The 25,078-nt window shown below is 42.5% G+C and overlaps 1 protein-coding gene across 1 annotated transcript; it reads right to left on the bottom strand.

Moving 5' to 3' along the window:
* Nucleotides 1-3,552: 3,552 nt before the first annotated feature.
* Nucleotides 3,553-25,065, bottom strand: LOC125715820 (kinesin-like protein KIF20B). Its single transcript, XM_048987779.1, has 34 exons — nucleotides 24,927-25,065; nucleotides 24,414-24,528; nucleotides 23,586-23,657; nucleotides 23,185-23,304; nucleotides 22,932-23,070; nucleotides 22,520-22,704; nucleotides 22,363-22,423; nucleotides 21,954-22,163; nucleotides 21,758-21,869; nucleotides 21,405-21,476; nucleotides 21,055-21,201; nucleotides 20,651-20,813; nucleotides 20,274-20,564; nucleotides 20,028-20,167; nucleotides 19,836-19,938; nucleotides 19,534-19,735; nucleotides 19,387-19,427; nucleotides 19,150-19,269; nucleotides 18,809-18,962; nucleotides 16,969-18,127; nucleotides 16,645-16,783; nucleotides 16,388-16,510; nucleotides 16,245-16,305; nucleotides 15,908-16,033; nucleotides 15,653-15,786; nucleotides 10,503-10,658; nucleotides 10,158-10,334; nucleotides 9,817-9,963; nucleotides 9,624-9,701; nucleotides 9,292-9,483; nucleotides 7,094-7,162; nucleotides 6,737-6,875; nucleotides 6,513-6,652; nucleotides 3,553-6,417 (listed from the first exon to the last, which is right to left on the bottom strand). The coding sequence occupies exons 2-34, from the start codon at nucleotides 24,525-24,527 to the stop codon at nucleotides 6,334-6,336; spliced, it is 5,370 nt and encodes a 1,789-aa protein (XP_048843736.1). The 5' UTR covers nucleotide 24,528; nucleotides 24,927-25,065; the 3' UTR covers nucleotides 3,553-6,333.
* Nucleotides 25,066-25,078: the final 13 nt, after the last annotated feature.

Genomic DNA, 25,078 nt, shown 5'->3' with positions numbered 1-25,078 from the left:
CCTTTACTATCAGGCCGAACTTCACATTAAGTGATGGAAACAACAAAACCGTATTTGGAAAGATTTCACGACCTTGGAAATCAGAATCCCCCCCCCCCCCCACCATGACATAGCCTGCCAAAGGCCTATACAGAATCAATCAGACACCAGTTAAAGGAGCCCATCCCATCATCAACTTACACTCAGGCTGCTGAGTTCATCAGCTTTTTACGTGGCTCTGTTTCCCCGATTGGTTTCAGCCTCCCGATCACTTGTTGGAAAAACGTCTTGATTTCGCTCTGACAAAAATGTCTATTGTGGTGTAAATGAATCATCCCAGTACTCGTTTACCGGTTTCAATCAACTCGCTTGTTTTCATCTGAAAGATATGGTGAAATTCAAATGTACGGTAAATGGCCAAGATGCGTTAGTTATCCGGGACAATTCTAGCAGCCTACACTTTATCGAGAATTTCTGGGGGGGGGGGCACCAGTGTTATTGTTTTAGCTATGTACAGAGCCCTGCTGTTTTCTATGATAGTGTACTTGTCAACCATGGGGGAGTGGGACAGGAGGTGAAGGTATTACCCAAAGTAGGTTGTGGCCCCTTTTTACTGGAGGCCCCTGGACCTGAATCAAATTGAATTGACCTCACAACTCTAGTGTTGGGAGCTAAAATCCCAAGTCAGCTATATGGAGGTTGCATGTTCTCTCCTGGGTTTCCGCTTGGATTATAAAGACATGCAGTAGGCTAATTTATGTCTCTCAGCTCCCCATAGAGTGTGGGTGTATGCATGTATGTGACGGGCTGGCCTCCCTTCTGGATGCTATCCCAGCCTTGTGCCCTATGCTGCTTGGGATAGGCTGCAGATAGACCCAACCAGGACAAGTGGATAAGGATGGATGGAAGGACAGAGGCGGGACTCTCCCACGCTCCAGAGCAGAATCATTGGAAACAGCTCTATTATTTGAATTTATGATGTGTTGCACTTTCCGAAGTCCTTACCTACTAATACCGAGCACGGAATTAATTTTGACTCCTTGTTTGGACAGCTTATGATTTATTGCTTGTTTACTCAGCCTTGGTTTGGCGGATTGAAATTATTTTCGTGACATTCACAGGTGAGTAATGGGTTCAGTGCATTTCTCTCCGAATCTACTCCTGCGGAGACCGGACGCGTGACACCACCATTCAGCGTCGGGCCGCCACCTAAACACCCCCAAATTAAAGTGAAACACCGAACATTTACCACTATCCCACCCCCCCCCCCCCAGCCACTTCAGAGAGGTCATAGGTTCGGAGAAGAAAAAAAGTTTAATATTCCAGGTGTCATAACAAAGGAACAAATCACAGTGTGTGGCTCAGTGGGCTAAGCCCGCATGCCGGTAATCAGAAGGTCACTGGTTCAAACCCAACCTCAGCATGTTGGTGGGTCCTTGCCCTTAACTTCCAGCTCCCTGGGCACCCCAACAGGTGGCTGCCCTTCATGGACAGCTTACTTGTCAAAAGAGCAAGTTGAGGGACGTGTTTAAAAAAAAAAAAAAAAAAAAAAAAAAAAAATTTCCTGTGGTGATCAACAAACGTTTTAATTATTATTATCATCATCCAGCACTTTGTGAGGGAGCTTCTTCCCAACTTGACCTTTGACCCTTATGGGTAGAGGATTGTCTTCGCTAGTACAACTAATCACTGTGGGTTAAACGGCATGTGCTTAGGGGCGATGCTGCTTCTCAAGACTTAATCAAATACTGAAGGAAATATCGTAAATTACTTTTTGTTCTTATCATTTAGTGGTTCGTATTAATGTCATGAGATTATAGCTACTTGCCCCCCCAGGCTTAAAAACTGCCTACCAAGGTGCCAGTTCATGTCTCCCTATCCATCCAGGATACCGGTTAATGCAGCCTGTCACATTAATTGCTTATATACCTGCGGCTTCGTGAGGGCAGGATGATCTGGAAAAATCCAAATCCATTAAAATAGTAATATTTTTTTACTACAAAGCACGAATACAGCTCAGGCAGCAGATTTTAAAACACGCTGTGAAGGCCTAGTGCTCAAACGCTTGTGTTGAACCCACTGAGCTACATTAAAAAAAAAAAAAAACACACAGGCCCAAACAGAGTTCAGACCCCGACCTTCATATTTGGCTTTTCCAAATGAAATATTCACTTGTGATGTGTGTTTAAATGCGTCTCTTAAAAATTTCAAGAGTAGTTTTGGTTTGAAACCCAGACAAATATAAACTATGTTCCCTTGATCGTACGAGTCACCAATGAACGGCCCATCTGCGGGTAGACTTGTGGACCTCTCGCACAGTACAGTGAGAGTCTCTTGCGTCAGTGAGAGTCCGAGTGAATAAAGGCTACGAAAACGCCTCCGAAAATTACCTCTTACCCAAAGCTCATTTCCCTTTATGCTCTCACAGCACTTAGGAACCGAGGATTTGACAAAAGATTGAACAACAAAGGGCTTATGCAAACCTATACTCTTTTATTCATATCAAATTCTGTTCTTTGGCTGCTTAGCAACTAACGTTATTTTCCTTTAGCCAAAGAAAAGTGAACAAGAAATGTAAAGTGTACAATTATTAATAGTTTTGACATTTAAATACCCACTCCCAGTTTGAAATATTTTTGTCAAAAGAAATGTAACATCGCCATTACCAAAACAGACAAAAAACGTCCTTTATCAATAACTACATCAGAGCTATTTCTGTGTTGCATATTATTCGTGGTAAACCTGACAAAAAAAAGACGAAAAGAAAAAGAATAATATTTTCTGTAGGCACCAGTCATCTCAAATTTAAAATGTAGATTACACTCTCCGGCCAACATGACAGGCGAGTATTACTGGAGTATAAGAGCAGCCTGCTGCAAAATCAGACATATTATGTTAAACCCGGGGGGAAAAAAAATCTCATTATTTGTTAGTTGAACTAACTAGCTATTTTAAGCCAGTACATATTCTTTTCTGAATGACTTCTTTCAAAATGAGTTCTGGGACACCTATGAGTCACCAAGAGAGTCAGAGACCTTTCACGACAAACATAATCAACACAAATCCTGAGATTAAAAGGTTCCAATCCCCTAGTAATCTCATCTCAAGATAAACGTGTGACATTCAGTTGGGAGAACGCAAAACTACTAGATCTATATGCTAATTGTATATTGTGCACATATACATTTGCTTTTGCATACAACTTTTAGAATGCTAAAAGTAAAAGGTACAGTCTATTATCTTTCCAGTTCATAACTGCAATAGTTAATTGTTTTACATCAAGTCTAGTAAGACACAACAGGGCAAATATGTTCGGAGAGGGGGAAAATTCTGTATTAAATCATGAGGATAGCTTCAGACACGCTGACTCCGTTACGCTTCACTGGATTTTCAGAATTCGGCGTAGACCAGCAAAAGAACTTACATATAAAATTGAAACACCAACCGAACCGAAACAACAGCGTTACCCGGAATATTAGACAATCCTGATAAGACGACCTGCCCCCTCCCACACGCACACACTTTTCCGGCAGCTATGTATGGGGGGGGAAAAAAGGTGATTGGAATATCAAATTTGATCTTTCAACAGAAAACTTTATTTGACAAGAACATATAAGAAGTTCACCATATCGCTGTTAATAACCAACTACAGGCAAATCGCAATAAGTGTATTAAAAAGCAAACATTCCATTAAACAAATGTATTATTGGGGAGAGGGGTAGTCAGTGCTAAACCCACAACCCTGGAGGGCGCAGGACGTTTGATGCAGCAGAGCTACATAAACGGCGCAAAACAAAACTTGCAGTGAGTGTTTGAATTAGTTTTAAGTGAGATGACAGCCCTCTTCAAATGAAAGTTACTCTCTTTATTGACAGGCCCTTATTGGTTTAATTCTAGCAGCAACACAGACAAGGAAATCAACAATTTACACAATACTCACGGTTAAATAGTAACGAAATGCAAGCATCCCCCAACAAATGTCACAAGGTTACATTTATATTTAATGCACGCACAAACACACATCACATTACACCAGATAATTACAGGAAGGGTGTGGCGCAAAGCAGCATCACATTATGTCAGCCAATCATGGAAAGTGGGTGGGGCCACTTCTCATATGACAATGTATTGCTAAAATGACATCATGAAGAATGTAGCCACCTGAAGCAAGGAGGTGGATAATTTACTCCATCTACTGATTTTTGTATAACGTTTAATTTTAAGTTCTCGAATATAAGACAATCCCAGTATTTTTTAGATATATTTTGGAGCCAATATGGTACTTAAACACAAAAAGCCTACTTTCAATACAGGACAGCAATCAGCATGGAAATAAAAAATTTAATTAGAACTACAATTTCTATCAGTTTAACTGCGACCATTACAATATGGCCATTAAATAATACATAAGTATCACTATATTATCCAGTGTTGCTTATTTTATATTTGCATAATGACAACCTTGATTTTGAGACAACACACAGGGATACACAGCGGCAGAAAAAGTGAGATCACTGTATTTTTAAACAAATCTGCACTTTTTAAAATCCTGGTTTAATCGTGGTTCTGCCGGAAGGAGGCTACGCTGAGAAGCAGGCTGCTTCCAGGTTGAAAATTTCTAAGACAGCAGTACACAAGAACAAGGTGAAGCAGGAGCGACTGGGAGCGACAAGAAACCAGCGAGGTAAAGGGCAGAAGACATTCTAATGTCAGACATCAACCATTAACTTATCAGACAATTTCTCATGAATCGGAGGATGATATCAAGTGACCTTCATAAGGAATGGGAAACATTAAGAGCAGGTGTGAAGCACACTGCTGGGACAGTTCATATCAGGCTCCTAGAAGCAGGACTGGGGTCCCATAAAACAAGGAAGGAGGCCTTCATTAATGAAAAAAACAGAAGAATCAGGCTGCAGTTTGCAAAACAAAATATTCACAGACACGCACCCTAAAATTGCAAAATGGGTGAGAAAAAAAAAAAAACTACAAATTGTGCTGTGGTCTCAATTCTTTCTGCGGTAACATAGCTGTCGCACCTGCAGGATCCGGGTGTCCGTGGAATGGTTCCCTGTGATCTCACAATAATCTTATAACAAACTGTTTATTCCATCAGTTATATTGGGCGAGCACTTGATGTAGATCCCCTGAACACACACGACAGACAGCATACAGATGTCAGGGCTGCAAGTGTGTGCCTGGGAATTAGGAGATCCAAACAGCAGCCCGGTCGCATGGAAAAACACGTTAATTGACCCTGCTGGCTGGAACCACCTTCTTGCCCACATCAGATAAATGGTCATGTTTTCCTCTCGGCCCCAAAGGTGCAGTGCAAACATCTCCACTCATTACTTTTGGCTCCATTTCCCATATGCATATATATGACCCGTGAGATGGCGGTATAGTCACGCGTCATCTGCGAACGTTTAATTAATGCTGCAGAGATTTATTTATATTAAAAGATACTCGGGCGCATCACAGCAGATTTTTTTATTACTGGAGCGTGGGTGAAGCCGAATGGATATTGATTGACTCATGGCGTCAGAGATAACACTCGCCGCTTTATTGAAAAACACCAGCGGAGGTCTTGGAAACCCTGAGAAAATAACGACTCTGGGCTCCTTGTTGCGAGACATATTCTATGACACCGGCTCCCATCTTGAGAGACCACATCAACCAAATACACAGACATACATGTTCACCTGACACCACAGCATAAAGCTTCCTGATCCGGAGTTGAAACACAAACTGTGTTCAAACTGGAGATGAAAGAGGGGAAAACGCACTACTTGTTTACATATCTTTTCATTCTGCCGAGCCTCAATATTTACAGCAGCCCACATACAATGTATAAAATAATACAATGCTACAAATCAACGACTGCAGCATGGATGGATGTAATAGCTTAATTTGTGAAAACATTTGAAAAATGTACATACATTTTCTTAAAAATTAAATAAAAATATAAAAATGGTAAATTAACATCAAATGATTTATGCTATATCTAAGAAAATTTGTTCCAGGGCACAGACAAGACAAACTCAAAAATGTCACATGACAAAGAAATAACTTTTTTTTAAACAAACTTTGCTTGTCGTTGTATAACCGTAGAAAGCTCTTCAAGAAATGGTCGCTAGGTTTCAGTCAGAGTGCAAAGTTCACAGCAACCCAGAATTTAAAGGCTCTCGATACTACGATTCAGCACATGAATTCAATTCCCTTAAAGTTTTACACCAAACAGAAACAAAGAATGTAGAAATACAGAATTAAGCAAAAGTGCAGAAACAATCCTTTCTACTTGTTAATACATAAGAAATAATTTTAAACAAGTATCGAGTAAAATCGATAGCCGGGTCAATATTTCTTGCCTGTTCTTGTCCTGAGTCGTCTTTTGATAATAATATGATCACTCTCTTTCTCTTCAGCAGGAAGAATGATCTAGAAGAGAGTATTAAGGATTAGACAATGAATGAGGACTCATTCCAATTATTTATTCAGGATACACAATGACAGATCACACTCCACACACTTACAGAGTTAGATGGGATGTCAAGAGGAGATGAGATTTCAGTTTTATAAAGTCTTCGTTTTGACTTCTTTGGCTTCAGGCCAAGTGTTGAGTCACCCTGCGGTTCAGGTGATTTCGACTGCACAAGCTCCATGATCTTTTTAGCTATTAAAAAAAAGGGGCAAACCTCAGTACATGACAAGGACGAACTCCTTGCCGTCAAACCTCATCGGTCTCCAGCGGTCGTACCTTTGCTTCCAAGCAGATTTGGGGAACTCTGCAGGAAGTCTCCGATCTTCTGCAGAGCTCCATCTTTCTTGTTCCTTAGACTTGACTGGGACTCATCTCGTTTCGTGTGCGTGTTTCTGCTGAATGCAGCTGGTGATTTCTTGGGAATACACAGAGACTAATTAAAACAAACCAGAAATTATAGTCGACCAACCTTGTAATTAAGCTTTCAAGTCTCTAAGCATTTTTCTCCATACTTCAAAACATGCCGGTTGTTCAGAATGTACACATAATATCTATACTAGAATAACTGAATACTTTAAAACCAACTGACAGATACTAAAACATTCATTTGCCAACATAAAAAAGAATCTCAACCTTCTCATAGTCCTTGTTCGTCCTGGTGATTCTCATGTTATTCTTCTTGTTCTCACTGTCCACCAGATCCTGAAGGAACGACAAAGAAAGGCTCACAGTAAGTCCTCTGATGTGTCCCAGGATTTACCCCCAACTCCCCCGTTTAGCAATGTGAAGGCTCTAATTAGGTGTCAAAAGTGTAGAGTCTTGGGTTGCTGGGGTAGGTTTCCCGAAAAAAATAAAAAATAAAAAATAAAATCAAGGCTACGTAGTTCGTAAATTCTACCTTAAGTTGTCTCTTAATGGGCCGACGCATTCCCCATAAACGTCTTTAGTTAGAATATCTTGCGGAAGATATTCTTTTCGTAAGACTGGGCTGAGACTAGATGTCTTGTTGCCGTTGTCGCCTCTCACTGCTCACTTAAAATAAGACTAACATCGTTATGTGTACAAGATTCATGACCAAACATCACTTAACTAAAAATAACTGATTCATATGATAAAATGATTTTGTCTAATACATGACTACAGTCTTCGTTAGTTTTCATCCTTGCGCTCTGTGCAGCGAACTGGCCTCAGTAAACTGCAGATTCATAACTAAAGATACGGAACACGGCATTACGTTGTGTATTTATTAACTGGGAAGGGGGGGGGGGTTCTGTCGGTATTGGGGTGGACTCGTTCCCCCCATTTCCATTGCCCCTGGAATATACACACTTCTCTAAATATGCCAGTCACAGTATATCAAAACCTTGGTTCATGACGTTAATAACATTGCAGGTTCATTGACATGCAAGTCTAATATACTTTCCCCCCCAAAAAAAATCAGGAATCATCCTTTTTACACAATATTGAAAGACATCGGATATTCTATCATGTTAAAGGGTGGATCGTACTTCTCCATACGTTTGAACATTTATGGCGCGTTTGACGTCACTGTGCGCCTCAGCGGACGAATGCCTGCTGCACTCCGAATGTGTACGCTCGGATCTGGACACACTGCGCACAATCGAGCCGCTAGCGTCCACTTTAAATACCAACAGGGATGCTTCTCACAAGCGTTGGCATAGTTTGCAAACCCTACAGGCTATTTATAAAGGTAATAAAACTGCTATATACATGTAACTACGTGTGTGAGCGCAGACTCGTCTCGAATTGAAAATCTCACGCCAGCCAGCTGACCAAAGTGCTAAGAACGCGGCCTGACCGGAGAACTATACATGTTTCTGTGTACACACATGAAGAGTGGACACGCAACATAAAGGGTGGATGTTGCTCCTCTCTATATCAACGACCTGCAACCATACTGGTGCATGCAGGTGTTTTACAGAACAAATAAAAATATTAATAGGAGGAGCAGGAATGCTAATTTGCTTGAATTTTTTTAAAAAATAGGCTGGTACAATGTCAGAATGTTAGACTACATCTCAAGTTTCATATTTACATTACTGTCTAATGCAAATATGATGCAACAGGCCATCATTTACTTAAGAATTGCCTGGCTACGATTTTGCAGACCCAAAAGAACTGCTGTTCTTGATCTGAGAAAGCGGAAAACTGAGACTTGCGTACGATTAGATCCAACTTGAAAAAGCAGGATGCCAATGGGCCGGCCCTTCATCATTTGAACAGGTAACAAAAACAGGAGCGGTTCACCGATGATTCCATTTTAAAATGGAATACATGCACTCCCCCACACCGGCGTGCAAAGGGACACACACACACACACACACACACACACACACACACACAAGCTAGTGCTTTTCATATGAAGATGAAGATAGCAACAAAGTGAGAAGGATCAATGCACACCATTTTACTCAGACAGCCCCTTTAAGGAAGCCTGCATTGTATACGAATGCCTTTAAAACCAATGCCTTTTTGAGGCAAACGATTATTATGCACTCTAGCTTACACTTAAGTGAAAACCCTCAACGTCATAAGAAAGGTGAAAATGGAAAACTGGTAGGAGTGGGAACAGGTCTTGGGGGGCACGTCTGCTTAATGTCGTCATATGTAGCTTTCAAATTTTCAAACTTGCACTGGCCCACTGAGAGAGACATTTCTACCCCTCCTTGTTTTCAGATTTCTGACCATCTCAGCCATTAATGTGTGAAAATGACTTTACTGGAGAAATTTGGACTCATTTAGTCCATCCCACAGGTTAAAAAAAAAAACAACAAAAATAAATGACCCAGAAAAGGAAACACAATGAATACCTTGTCTATTTCAGCGCTCTTCCTCTTTCTGGTCGTCCTGGTGATCTTGACTGTCACCGAGTCACCGCCCTGCTTCCGGAGGTTCAACTTATTGGGCTGCATTGGCGTGAACTGGATCTCCAGCTCGGGCTTGGGGAAGCGGCTCTTTCTCCCACTCTCCGTGGAGATCTCAGAGGAGTCCAGCACGGATACCTGCCAGGGGCAGAGCCAGCGTTATATGGTGAGCGCGAGGCGGGGCGGGGAGTGCGCCAGTGTGCCGACATCTGCCAGGAGCCCAGGTACAGGGACAGCGAGCTGCTCCAACTCCCCACATTAATCATTCTGCTACTCACCTCCTGTTCCTCAGAAGCCTGCGAGCTCCTAATGTTTTGTCTAGTAGTACTGGTACCCGGTGGTTCATTTTTGCCAGTCTGAAGGAAAATAATCTTAATGATTATTCGGATTTTTATACATCTTCAAAATAATTACACAACAAATGGTGCTGCTGCCCGTTACGGTTCCATGACTGACATAACGAGGTCTCACCGATTTTCTCAACTCCCCGCGCCTCTTGGATACGGGAGACGTTTCTTGGCCATTATTTGAAACCGCAGTCAGTTGTTCCCTTAATGCTGCGATTTCTGATTCTTTCACCGACACGATGTGCTGGAGACTTTCGATTTTGTCATTGCTCTGACAATCAAAAGACAGACAGACAAAGATCAGCTGTGGCTAACTGAGAATGTTCATGAGGGGGGAAAAAAAAGAGTTATAATAATGTGAGAATGTCATAATTGTTAAACATTTAATGCTTAGTATTAGAAAATAGGCTCTTTGACAAATCAAGTAAGTGGGTTGTGAGCTAACAATGTCTAATCTATACTGACCTCTTGTGGCAGAATACTGCATTTTTTTAAGAGCTCAGCAATCTGTTCCTCTTTCTTTGTATTGATGGCCGAGAGCTTAGTCAGTTGGATTTCCAGGGCTGCGACTAGTGTGTCCCGCTCCTCCCTCCACTTCGCAAGGTTGGCATCCTTGTCAGAAAGTTGCCTTGAGAGCATCTCCTACAAACATACCAAAACTCGTGTCGGAATCATAAAATCAGATCTGAAGTTAAGTCTGAAACACACGCAGCAGCTACTTTGATCCGAGCCTTCAAGATCAAAGCTCTTAAAGTCAGACACCACAGGTGTGGGTAGGTGCTGCAGTAGAACAAGACAAGAGCCTGTTACCATTGCAGTCTGCATCTTGGCGTAGCGCTCGCGGTCCTCTGCAAATTTCTTCATCTCCTGGATCCTCTTCTCCTCGGCCTCCTTTGCATGACTAATCAGGATCATCTTCTCCTCATGCCATGTCTTCCTGTCGGCCTGCAACTTCTCTTTAGTGAGCTGAAAGATGCGTTCAGACTACCAGTTACCTTCAGTGAACATTCCTAATTAGAAATACATTCCTAATTCAGCTCCTGTGACCAAATAGCTTGCCATTTTCCCCCTCTGGTTGAAATATGCATAGCGTGTGAATAAAAGGTTTACCAGATACACAGGAGATTGTGTTAAGAGCGAAAGGGAAGCAGACTCCTACCCACCTTAGTTCAACAAGAAATTGTACGGCTTACTTCAGAGAACCAATTAGTCAAATCCCTTGACTGTTTTACTATCCATATAATGGCTGGTTTGTTTACTGCAGGGGTCACAAACCTTTTTGAAACAGAGCTACTTCTCGGATACAGAGCCATACAAAGGGCTACCAGTTTGACCCCTGGTTTACTGCGCAATTTCTTTCCAAACTAAATTACACCCATCTTCCCTCAGCTCATCCTAGTAAGTGTGATGGGGGACATGAATCCGATCGCATTCAGCACAGCTCCTGCAGGTTGGTGTTCACCAGTGGTCCCCAAATGTGCTCCTGAAGATCTATCACCGTGCAGAGCTTATGTTGGAGCTTGGCGGCTCTAATATCGAGATGCCACTGAAGGGCCTGATTATCTGCATCAGGTGTAAATTGGAGCTACAGCTAAGCTCTGTGGGATGGTAGATCTCCAGAAGTAGGGTTGCTGACCACTGGTGTACACCTTGGGTGAGATGCTGCACAGTCATACAGTACTGTCAATTTAGAGATGCCTAACTGCATTTCTTCGAAATACGACAGTGGCAGCCAACCAGCTGATTGTGACAATTTCCAGTCCCCACCAGGGTTGGCAAAACATACCGACAGGAACCCCCTGCCCTCCGTTGGCGAAATATAAAGGTCACCATTCAGTAGCTCAGAGTAAAAGTAGCTCTCACTGTAAAAAAGGTAGCACACCACTACAAGAAACTTGAGGAAGCTTGGCCTTTGATGTGTGAGGCAAGCCTATAGTGGGGGTTTGTGCCCCATGTGCCCGACATGCACTCCACAAACCTCAGAGACTCTGACCAGGTCTATAAACGGACTCAAAACATCGGAAGCAGAAATAAATGTTTGTGCATTTTTATTGCAAATCACCCTCATACCAACAATTAAAGACATTTATTACAGAGGGAAAATAAATGCAAAGACAACGAACAAGGAGCTACAAAAACCATACAAGTAATAGACATTCCAATAATTTAAAAGGAAATAAAAAAATTTGTGTGTTTAGAAGAGAAATTGGCCTGTATGACCCAAATTGCTTCCAAATCTTTGCCCTGTTTTAGGATAAGTATAATCCATCCATCCATTTTCCAAACCGCCTATCCTACTGGGTCGCAGGGGGTCTGGAGCCTATCCTGGAAGCAATGGGCACAAGGCAGGGAACAACCCAGGATGCCCATCACAGAAGTATAATTATTACTTGTTATGCAAATATAGAACTAGCGGCTTGGTAAACTTCCTTAAAAATGCATTACCTACCCCCATCTGCGCCTGGACTTTTACCAGGAACTGCATTGATCTGAGATGTGTATAATACCTTATAAAACTGCCAAAATCGGTTATTTATAGCTTTGTACAATGTAAGGGCATCATCCGATTCTGATTAATTCTGAGAATGCCCCAGTCACTCTCCAACCTACTTTGCTGCATTGCCAACACATTTATGGGGTCTGTCAAACAAACATCTACACCTAGACCGAAATCCCAGAATATGTTTACAAACAAATTTAGTTTAAAATGAAATAACTACTGATACCAATGTCTTCTGGGTTCTCTGATTAATCACAAATAAAGCATATCCAGTACTATTATCAAATATAAAAATCAAGTTAAAAAAAAAATTCTCTCAAGTTACCAACTTTTTGAGAGAAACCATCAAGTATGACATCTTAGCACTGCACATCAGCCACGTTTCGAGATCTAGGATTTTCCTCGGAATCACCCTAGTACTCGGCCACAATCACCTGTCGCACGCCTTGGACAGATACTCTTATGGCCCATTCCAAAGCCGAAAAACAGCTTTTCCTTGAGTCTAACAGAATCTCAACGTAACCCCATGTTAGATTTTTCATTGCATAGGTTAAATATCAAGTTTACAGGCAGTCCTCATTTACCCGGTCCGAAGTGTTACTCGGCATACCGGTCATCGAATTACTGAAGGACTTCCCAGATCCGGTCCTGGAGGCCAGAATCCAAAACAGACTGCAGACATCCCTGCTCAAACACACCGTAAATCAGCTAATTACTAGATTTATTATGCGAGTCAGAACAGGGAAATCTACTGTGTTGCAAAGGGGTCCTACAGGACTGTAACTGGGAAACCCTGGAATACAGTCTCAGCATCACTGGGTGTGACCCGCAGTTAAGCCAGATGCAGCACACCGGTGGCCTGTACTACGAAGCAGGGTAACTGGCTTATCGGGGTAACTTTGCGAGTAACTTGATTACGTGTGGTGTAACTTTGCGATTAAGCCGTACTACGAAAGGTAGGTAGGTTTTAGTCGAGACATGTTTCTATGGCAATTTACGCCAAGTCTCAAAACTGCTCCGAGCAGTTTTTGTTCTTGGTTAAGTCGATGTTTCCGCGTAAGCCAGCCCTATATGAGCACCGCCCCTCCCACTACCAGCGTAACTGGATGATCCATTGGCGCGCGAATCGTGAGGGGCTCTCTCTGTCAATATGTATGAAATGGAGCAATGGCATATAATCTGCATACAATGTATTAATTAATAACTTAGAGAGAATGTTATTCTGAAAACCCAAGGGGTGTGCATTGTTCCCCGTCGTCCACGGATCAAAGCAGACTTCACTAGATGTGTCTGTCTTGTCTAGTTTTAAAGTTATTAACCCATTCATGCATTGTCCCATTGCGCATTATACGAATACATTCGAACATTAAAATTTTTTATACAAAATCGAACGTAAACCAGTCTGGAAAACAAATGGGTGTGCAACAGTCGCCATGAACCCAAAATGCTAAACCACCGTGTCATTACAGCTGACAGGACCTATCATATTATCTATAAATACGATTTTGCACAAATCACGAAATGGTTTGAAGCGCAAAAATAATCGGTGTACATCGTTGTCTGTGTACTGGACATCACAATTCTGTAATCAAAACGCCCCACCTTACTTCCGTTAAATGTTATTAAAGCCAGAAAACTGAATATCGAATGTGTTAACCGCAGTGACAGACTCCTCGTCGTTATTTCACTACACATATGCTTTTGTTTTGTCCTGTAGTAAATCATTTGTTTGTTAAACAATGGCTCACCTTCCATTAAGTGTAATATTAAGACACCTTTTTCTTATTAGCTATAAAACATAGGAACATGAAATTAGGTGGAGGCTAGACAACAAATCTTTCGTAATGAGTAGAAATATAAATCTCATCTTGACTTGCTCCCACGTACGCTTTGCACTACTATTGCATTTGAAATCGTATAAGTTACGTTATTGTTAACATTAGGTTTACATTATGAGTAACATCACAGTAATGGAACTTTTAAGGAGCATTACATTACTTAACAGCAAATAGGCTTACTTCTTAATTGTGTCGCATCTGTGACGCTCTGTATTTAACAACAGTATTTCAATTATTTTCAGACAACACTTCATAGTCTAATACTTGGTTGTGAGATATTTTAGACCACGTTTTATGACCATGAAAATGTACTTATGCATTTACTCGGTCGGCAATACGTTGCCAACAAGCCTGCCTGCTTTTCTTGGCTGCAGTGGTATTGGACCTTCTTTGCAGCATTGATTTAAACTCCTCATAGCCCTGCATAATTAGCATGCACTCTGCCTTAGTAAAGTATGGAGCTCGCGCCATGACTAACAGTGCCTTGCGCTGCCGATCTTGCTCCATTTGCGTGAACGCGCACAAGCACCGGTTAACACCGATTGAACAAATGAACTTCTTAACTGGCGCTGTAGTACTGATTAGCCCCGATTGATTCAACCCGATTTTGTCAACCTCGCGTCGACAAATTACCTCGGGGTTAAGTCTGATTTGGTTAAACCCCCTTCGTAGTACAGGCCACGGATCTGACTCCGGGTTTATCTCGCAAGACATTCCGGGCAGGAGTAAAAGCCGCCCGCCGTTTAACTAAGGGGGTATCCTTGAAGATGACTGATCCCAGTCTGATTCTTGGTGCTAATGGCTTTGTTCCAGTTAATCACATGCGTGACAGTGGTGCTTCGGCAGAATCGGGTATCCTGGTGGCTCGGCTTCTCCCTGAAGGGCTCTGTGCGTACGATCTAACGGGCATTCAGCCTGATCTAGCGGCTCCATTCGTAACAGAGCAGCCAAATCTCAGCTCTTTTAGCCACGCACCATTCCGTCTTTTAACTACGGCTTTGCCTTTTCGACCGACCCTCCGAGTCTGAAAGTAGCTCCACTGGCCTCGGGAGGCGTTTTACCTTATTCTCCGGCTCTACCGCCGAGCCCGAAGTGCACGTAGCAGAGTCAGCCAGCTCCTTCAAGCTCTGTTTTTGGGAATCCATTTTGCCTTTAAGAGCCGTAACTGCTGCCTTATTCTCGGCTTTCAGGGTGGCGAGTTCCCCTCTTAAGGAAGCAGATAAATCCCTAATTTTCTCGTCTATTTTGTTGCATATTTCCGACCTAACGAGGGCTAGCTCTGCACGTAGTAACGTCATTGCTTCCAGGACCGCGGTGTTTTCTTTAATCTGATCCTGGGCTTTGTGATGCCGGCTTGCCAAGTCCGTCTGGCCTCCAGTTTCCCTTGACCCCGATTCATTGGTCTTAGATCGCGTTTTCCGCGGCATGCTAGTCAAAAGCTCCCTTTTCTCTTGTTCACCGGTTACTCCAGGTACACCGCTTTTCTAATTGTTTTATTAAAAAGCCGGCTTGATTTTATTTGGACATAATTTTACATATCTGCAGGACGTACAGGGAGTGCATCCTACACGCTCATTGGTAAACAGCGCCCCCCACAGGAATATAAATGTAATAGCACTTACCTCCAGCGTCTCACTGAGTTTATCGATTTCTTGTTTTGCAGCTAGAAATTGCCTTAAACTGCTTTCTTCCGAATTGCCGGATTCTCCACCTTCATTGCTCTCCGGGGGGACGTTCTCCTTCAGCTTCTGTAGCTCTAGTTTAAAAAAAAAAAATTACACAAAAGTAAAATACATAGAAAGAAAGCCGTAATTATAATTTTATATACATTTCATTCAGATCTGCTCGCATACACATACATTTTTTAAAATACCCACGTTCATTTAAAGAATCTATTTCCTCCAGGTGAACTTCTAGAACTCTGTCTTGCTCCTCCTGAGTGTCCTCTTGTTCTTTTAACGCAAGCCGCATGTGTTCAATAATCTGCTCCTTGGCTCGAAGATCTAGTCGGATAAACAGACGCATGTAAATGGAAGACCTTCCTTTGTGTCTATGTATCCATATATCATGATTAAACATCATATTTCTGTGTATTACCGTTTCTTGCACTATGACCAATGAGACTGAAATTCTCTCAGGTGTATGACCCACGCGCCACGATACCAAGGACAATAAATAATGACAATAAAGACTCGCTTGAGTTTGCACACCTACCATCACAGGCTTTCTGGTACCTCTGTACATCTTCCTTGGATCTGGCATTACTGGCCTGTTCCTAAAAATCCGTAAGCAAAGCTTCAGTAAGGAATGAGTAAACAAGCCTTTCAGACGCCGTAAATGTACACAGCAGGACTCACGCTCTTCAACTGCTGAATTAGTGTGTCTTTACTGCTCAGATTTGTCAGAAGCTGACTGTTGGCTTTCTCCGAGTCGTTCAGCTTTCGTTTGAGAGATGTTTGATCTTCACGCTGATATTCAATCTATCAAAAAGAATAAAGAATATACACCAAAAAACAAACAAAAAGACTGGAAATAACACTCATCTGCCAAAATACGCTTCAGCAAATATCTGCAATTTAGCTGATGCCTGCTAAGCAAAAAGCAGAACACAAACCTCCTTCTGTACTTGCTGGATCTGCTTCTTGGAATCGGCCAGCTTTTCCTTCAGGTCAGCGGCATCATCTTCTTTTCTTTGCAGTTCAAGGGTTAGGCTTTTGACTTTATCTGAACTGCTGATCATCTCCTCCTTTATCCTGCAACAAAACGAAATAAAATGCTTGCTGTCAACCAGACAGATGAAGGGTTTTCACTATGAACTGAACGGATTGTAATTTCGGCGCCATCTCTACTCCATTACAAAGAACCAACACAGGTAGCGTATAGACTGGGAATCGGCACACTCCTGATGACAGGCATTGAACATGAGATGACGACTTGCCTTGAGAGCTCCTCTGCCCTCCTGGCCAGTTCAGCATCCTTCTCAGCAATGGCGTCCTCCGCCGCTTTCAGCAGGTCCCGTCGTCGCTCGGCCTCCTTGCGCCTTGCCTCCTGTAGACACTCGGACTCCACGGCAGCAAGCTTTTCTTGGAATTCACTCAAAGTCGCGCGTAGAGCCACCATCTGGGTCTCCTTCTCCAGAAGCTGCTTCTCCAGGTCAGCCGCTTTTGAGGCGTTCGCTCCGGCCACCTTCACTTGCTCCTCCAGCTCCGCAACCTGACCCTCAAAGGCTGCTACCCGCACCTCCAGCTCGGAGTGGCTTCTCTTCATTTCTGCAGCAGCTTTCCTTTCAGCTTCCAACTCTGCCAGATCACCCTGCGCTCTTCTAAGGTCAGCTAGTTCCTCATTCAGTTGACCAGCGATTTGCTCCTGCCCTGATGCCTGCTTCCTCAAAAAGTTGATGTCCCGCTCCAGATCTTCAATCTGTTGGCTTTTCTGAGCAGATTCCTTCACCACCTTCTCGCACTCCTGCCGCAAGGCATCCATCGTTTCATGGAAATGGTCACAGTCCCCACTCGATGAGAGAGCTCCTTGTTTTTCCAATTGCTTTTTAAGAGCATCAGTTTCCTTGGTTAGTGTATCTATTGTCTTCGCCTTCTCCCAAGAATCATTATTGCGCTCCACTAGGAGCACTTTGGCAGCCTTTAACTCCTCGGTGACTGACTCCACTCTCTTCTTTTCCTCATCGAACTCTTGCTGTAGTGCATCGATCTTCTTAGCCATGTTCTTAGATTCCTCCTGCCACCCATCTCTCTCTTTGCCCAGAGCTTCGTGTTCTTCCACAAGTCTGTCCTTCTCTTTCTGCTCCAAGCACAGGGATGACTTAGCAGTCTCGCAAGCGCATGTCTGCTCCCACAGGTCCTTCATGAGTTTCTCCACTTTTCCCTCGAGCAATGACCGGCTCTCTTTAAGCTGATCGATCTGCTCGTCCTTTAGCGTTACGGCATTGAGAAAATCTGCTTCTGCGGCCTCCATTCTCTCCTGCAGCCCTTTGCACTTCGCACCCTCACGCAACTGCATGATCTCCAAGTCTTTTTGATCACACTCAGTTTGACGCTTGTCAGTATGGGTGGGGGGCTCACACCGTTCCTCCTCAAGGGCTTTTGCAAAGAGAGGACAGTACAATCATGTCAGTCTAAACCTATATAGGCGACACACCATTAAGAGGTGTAATTCATTGAAACGCAACGGCCAAATTGACCATATTGCACTAAATGTTGTCCGTTTACATTACACTTATTCCTCGACAACGGAAGACTCTAAAAGTTGTTATTAAATACCAGAGGCTTTGTGTGATTGGGTAATAAAATGAGACCCCAAAGTCCTTGGAGGATCCTGAAGACCACTATGAACCAACAGTTTAAAATGTTTTTTTTTTTTTTTTTATTATTACAGTGATATAGCATTTGAATAAGTTAGAGAAACATGAAGAACATGGGAGTTATTCCCCTCCCCTTCATATGCAAGACATATCCAGACAAAAAATTAAAAATAAACGCCCATGGACTTTAAACTCGGCCGGCTAAGATTGCGTTGGAACAGTACTTGGACGTCTTGGAAGACAAAAAGGAAGCATTTCATTTAATATGAACATTAACAATTATATTTTTTAAAAACCCAGAAACACAATACAAAGCCATAAGAAAGCTACTTCTGCAAGACAGATAACCTTTTTTTCAAGCGAAAAAGCTTGCGCCCTTTGAGTACAGCCTTTGTGTTGCCGGCTCTAGATGCTACAAATGGCGGCAGCCTTTTCTCATCACCCTGAATGAAGCTTGTACCTTTCTTGAGGGGCGGTTCCCCGTCGAGGTCCGTTGGGAAGTTCCCCGACCTCTTCCTGCCCTCTTTCTGGGAGCTCTCACCTTCTCGATTTAAACACCTGCAGTTCTTCTGCAACTGCAGCATTTCCTCCTTGATATCATCAATAAAGATCCTCTACCAGAAGAATAGAATTAGCATTAACATTAGCCGCAAATGCTGCATAACCTTCCCAGTTAATCGATGGGGGGGGGGCACACTTTAGCTTCTTGGACAAACCTATAAACATCTTATTCCAACCCATAAATAGGACACATATAAACAGTTCAGGCAAATGGTTAAAATAAATTTTAAAAAACCTTACGCCATTCGTGATTGTTTCAACGTGCTGGTCCATAGCGGTTTGCAACTTGGTGATCATATCATCCTTCTCTTGACAGATCTCCATCAGCTCCTGAAACTTCACAGTTTTGGCCTCGAGATTCTGGTACAATTAAAAAGAAGAAAAAAAAAAAAAAAAAAAAAAAAAACCCATGGCATCATAATGTAGCAGAGCACTCTTACAGGCAACAGAATTTGATTTGCGAGAAGAAAGTCCTACCCTCTTCATTTCTTCTAGCTGGTCACAAGTCTGCTGCGTTTCTGAAGATAAGCAGATTTAACATTATTAACTAGTTACGTAAAAGTGGATCCTTACTGAACAGGCAGCATGCTTGCATTCTCTCAGACACCCATGCTTCTAAAATACCATTCGATTTCAAAGCGAGGAGCTCCTTCGTTTTCAGAAGTTCCTCCGACAGCTCAGCAAGCTGTTTTTCCAGACTGGCGATAGTGCTGCTCGGATCAGGCAAACTGAGACACATTTGGGCTGCCTCTGCATCCCTCTTAATTTTAGCCAGGTCATCCTGCATAGTCTCGATCATCTCGTCCATGGAAACCAGCTTATCCTCCTAAAAACAACACAGGTCATGTTAGGAGCAATAAAAGCTAACACCGATTACAAGCATGAATGCGCTGCATGGCCTCATGCCATCTCTATTGACTTTGTACCTTTGGCTCTTCACCAGCAATTCTGTTCACCAAGGTCTTCCAAATTTCCATCCGTTTCTCAGCCCTTTCCTCTATGATCTCCTTTTCTTTCAAGAGACGCTCGCTAAAATAGCAAATACAAAAAACAGGTGTATTACTCTGAAAATTCCTCCCATTCTTTCCACAACTGAACATCAAGAACCACAATCTTACTTGTAATCCTTTTCCATATTGGAAAATAACTCCATGAACTCTTTGGTGACCTCTTCACGAATACGTGTCTCTAACATCAGCTTCTCAGATTCTGCTGTACAAAGCTTTGCCTGCAGTTCCTGTGTCAGAGACACCAGCTTCTGGAAAAACAATCATTATGGGGTTCAGTACATTTTCTTATTTTACTAGAAAGCATGATGATAACGACAACATCTAAAAGATATGTCAATGCTAAAAATCACTCACATTGTATGTTTCCCTTTCAATTTCTGTCTCATCTGCTTCTTGAATAGTGTCTTCCATCATGCTCTCAGCATAGCTTTCCTCATCAAAATCAGCATCATTCTCATCACCATCATCATCATCATCATCATCATCATCTTCTTGGACATCCTCCAAACTCCTCTCCCAGCCAACCAAAGAACTCTTCCGCTTGGACCACAGGTTCCTTTGGTCAGCATTATCGATGATGAACGATACCTCCCTCACAGACTTCTTGGGAACGACGGGGAGAGGCTTGGTGTTGAGGACGACCACCTGCACAGCAAAAAGGTCACTTGAGGTTTTGAGACAGTCAAGGGTACCATCGTAGCCACACTGATGAGAGCCAAACAGCCACCTACCTTCTGAGCAACAGCAGAAAACTTCAGCACATTCAGGGTCTCATCGAACATGGAGGCACACTGGTTGACGTTGACAATCATGCAGGCTTTTCCCCTGCCACAGAAGAAGCTCTGTAGGTACTGGGTTAGCTTGCTCTCTCTGAAGGGGACATGCTGCTGGAGCCTGCAAAGGAATCCTTCATTTACTTTGGCAGGAGCCAAAAGCTGATGAAGCCATCTAGTAGGTCACATGTGGGATTTTATATTTATAGGAGATATATTTGTCAGAGGTCTTCATTTCAACAGAGCGTGAATATGAATCTTCTGTCATATGACCAATATCGATGAGGTACAGCTTAAGACTCTCCACTGAAATGCCAGTTATTGTTGAGAAACACACACACACACACACACACACAACGTACTTTGATTGTTGGTTGCGCCTTAATGCATTAATGCATTTTCCGAGAATCAGCAGTGAAGTGTTGATGTTGCCGGCCTCTTTCAAGCGATCACCTTTATTATGGGTCTTGGCGCATCTCTCTGAACCTGCTAAATCACACAGTGACAACCTAAAAGAAATAATCACAGAGAAACATCTGTAACAGAGATTCAACCAACTGCAAAAGTAAATTACAAAAGGATTATATGCAGTGGCTAGGTATATACCCTGGGGTATAACAAGTGGGAGGCCTGATCTAGTCACACTTGGTAGGAAACCATGAATTCCGAAAGTCATACATGCACGCTGCAGCTGAGGTGTGTAAGAACTTACTCGCTGATTGCATGGACACGGGGAATCCCCACATCTTCTATGCGCATGAGCCGAATGGAGAATATGCAATGACTGGAAAGTAATACAAATCACATCAGTTTAATTATTAAAACAAATGCATTTCATGTTCTGGAACAGGGGTGGGCAATCTTATCCAGAAAAGGCCGTTGGGTATGCAGGTTTTTGTTGCAACTCCCCAATCAGATTGCTAATTAAAGGACTGATTGACCAAAGAGTCTTCACACCTGGGTTTGGACAGCTGACCTAAAGGTTATCCCAAAAACCTGCATAAACACTGGCCCTTTGCAGATAAGACCAGCCACCCCTGATATAGAATGTCTCTTTATCCATACCTTCTGCTCGAAAGGTTGTTGAGTTTCGTACAGGAGAAGCTCTGATTCTTCTTGCCAAGTTTTAAGACTCTGTAGGCTTCGTCCGCATCATTTACTTGAATCCACTTGAGATCTTAAGGAGAATGAGTCCAAAAAGAAAAAAAACTTTAACATTATGCAACGCATCCAAAACAGATCCTGCAAACGAGCATGTTACCTTTCACAAAGGAATTGCCCTTGATATCCTGAGACAGCCGTAACATACTCCTCTTCATCGAATTGCCCGAAACGGGCTCGAGCAAGTCATGGATGTTTTCATTATAGATTTCACAAAAAGAAACCCAGACAGAAAACTTTGTGTGACTGTCCACGTCCAGATTGAAGCTATTCTCCTCCCCAAATACACCAGTGTTGCTCGTTGTCGATCCTATAAATATTAAAAATGATAAAAGCAACCAATCAACAATTTGAGTGATAGGAAACCATTTTCAGAAAAGGGACACACAGTCTGCCTCACACAGACACACACAAATATACAGAAATACCTGAAATTACAGTACAAAAAAGAATGACAGTAAAGTTATACTGATACAACATTAGGGTCCAGAGGAAGAGAATTCCTTCACCTTCAAGCAGGGTTGTTCTGCAGGTACTCGGCTGGCCAGTCATGCTTTTCTGGAATTCACTCTGGGACAATGAAGGGGGAAAAATAACTCCATGAAAAGCCTTTTCCCTCTTAACACAATCCAATAACTGATATCCAAGGAGAAAACCAAGACCAACCTCTTTGAAAAACCTCATGATATTTCTTTTGTTTGCAGCTTCCTCGTCCTGCTGATCTTTAGTCAGCCTCGTAAATTCCCGACATCGATGAGGCTTGATGTTCATCTGCGTGTAGATGCGTTCTTCGATGCTGCTGAAGATCAAGTTCAAAGACCTTGGCAGAATTCCACCATCCGAATCGGAACCTAAAAAGGAGTTCAATCACTGTTTTTTTTTTTGGTTTTTAAAATTTCTTATTTTGATATTTATATTACGGAAAAGCAGAGTCTGGGTGACTGTCAAAACCTGTCTACGGAGGAGTCACCACATAAAAGTCACCATTAGCAGAAGTGGCCCAAATATGCAGTTTAACATAAATCCAGGTTCAGTAACAAGCAGCAGGAGAATCTCTCCCATACGACACGAGACAAACCTAAGAATGTGAAGGTTTTCCCAGCATTGGTAACTCCATATGTGAACACCAGAGTGTTTCCACCTTCAAGAACATCTTTGACGAGACCTTTAACTGTGCCATCAAATATCTCCTTCTGTGTTGTTTCTGGACCAAAGACCTGAAGAAGAAGTAAAGTAAAGGTGTCAAATAAGCAACACACACAGTGGAGCAGGAGGAACTGACCATCTACTTTTAGTCTCGAGATTATGTCACTGCACATGGAAAAGCTCACCTGTGAGAACTGAAATCTCTGGGCAGTCTGAGAAACAGACTTATCACTTAACCGTGTAGACAGGGACGGTCTTGGAGCCTTATATAAAACCGTGTCTGGGAGCTCAATCTTGACACACTCCTGCAGGTCCGGAGAGGAGGCAGAAAGTGCGTTACGCCTTAGAGTGACATCCCAATCTCATTTTCTCTTTGGACAAAACAATGCACGTCCAGTTTAACAAGCTTAAAAATTGGCACCTCCTCTGGAGTCCTCACAAGCATGTTTACAAAAACCACCCTCATAAAGGTACTAAAGGTGGTGTCCAACTGTTGAGTATGCCAAATTAAATCCTGCACTATGAAAATATCTCCCCCTCGAATCCCTATGTAAAGAACTCTGTTGCAGACCCAACTTTGCTTTACCTGTGATTCACCACCGTCAATCTCCGCAGATGTAAACGGACGGACCCGAAGGTACACCTGCAAATGTTCTTTCTGAAGTTTACCAGATTGGGGAGAAGAGAGAGAAAAAAAAATTACCAGGAATTCTAACAGCAGAATTTACTTTACTGAATCTACAATAAACTAAACCTAAACAACGATAAACCCAAAACTGTGGTGAATTTCACAAAACATACAGTATACATATATCAATGATATACGCGCACACAGCCTCATAACTTTGGGCCATTCATAAAATTTACAAAAACCGTCAAAACTAATGGGATACTGCTCTAGAAAAACTGTCAGATTTCACGGTCCATTGCTCGCATGAACAATTATCACAGTGGGCTAAGCATCGAAAAGCAGCATTTTGACTTGGGTTTAGTAAATGCGCTGCCAAAACCGAAGGAAAAAAAGCATACACCATCAAACACACACATAAATACAATACCCCTATAAGTGTAAACATCACAAAGGAGGAATTAAAACAAACCAAAACGTTTACAAGAATAGTTTGAACAGCTAATATGTAACAAAAATAATAAAGCTACACATTGGACAGCCTTAATGTAACATGATAAACAATCAGTTATCATTAACACAGCGGAGTATAAGGCATCCTCAAAACAAAATGCAGTTCTGTAAACAGACTCCCGACAGCCTTGGGTACCCTGACAGATTCAGGAGGCCCAGCACTTTACAAGGACCCTTGAATACGAAAAACTAATGTAAGGGGTACCGGGGGCCCAAGGTGACGTTTTATCATAAGGTGCATAATGTCCAGCTCCTGCCGTGCCGACAGCTCACCTCTGTCACATTAGAGGGTATAGCGGAGAAGTCGGCCAACAGGTCCTTCTTCAGATCCTCCACAACCACGGTCTCCGCTCGTTCCGGTTTCAGGCTCAAACAGGATTCCATCATGCTGGACGGGGTAAAACCGATATAATTGATGGACGGGAAAGAATGCTGACTGCGTCTTTGACAGCCTCAGATTAACCACGACGCCGGCGCCACTTTGTCAGATGCAGTCCTCAACAATAAACGAGCGCGTCAACCGACACATATAAATCAAAACAACGATTTGGGAGCGTGGTGACCAAGCAGCTACTGTTCCTCGAGTTCTCGATATTTTATTTCTTGAAAGGCTTTTTATAGCAACTCTAAATATGACTGCTGTGTAGCTCTTTTTAAAGACCAGGCCAGTTAACTACAGTCCACCATTTAGTTACCTTTAGCTAACCTTGAACAACAGCTCACGAATGCTTTCATTTTAACGGACTGCAAGCCACAATGAAAGAAAAACAAACAGGGGACACTTACGTTGCAGAGATCCCTTAACCAATGCCAAAACTAACGTCTACCAATAATTTAGTCACTTTTTGCGACAGACAAAAAGAGAAAAAAATGAAAGGCAGCCACACCGTCCCTCATGAATACCGATGTGCCGCGGTCTTATTTTTAAATTTGACCAA

This window comes from Brienomyrus brachyistius, chromosome 20, assembly GCF_023856365.1.
Source record: "Brienomyrus brachyistius isolate T26 chromosome 20, BBRACH_0.4, whole genome shotgun sequence".
In the NCBI taxonomy this organism is placed as follows: Eukaryota; Metazoa; Chordata; class Actinopteri; order Osteoglossiformes; family Mormyridae; genus Brienomyrus; species Brienomyrus brachyistius.
This window is presented reverse-complemented; position numbering and strand designations above follow the sequence as displayed.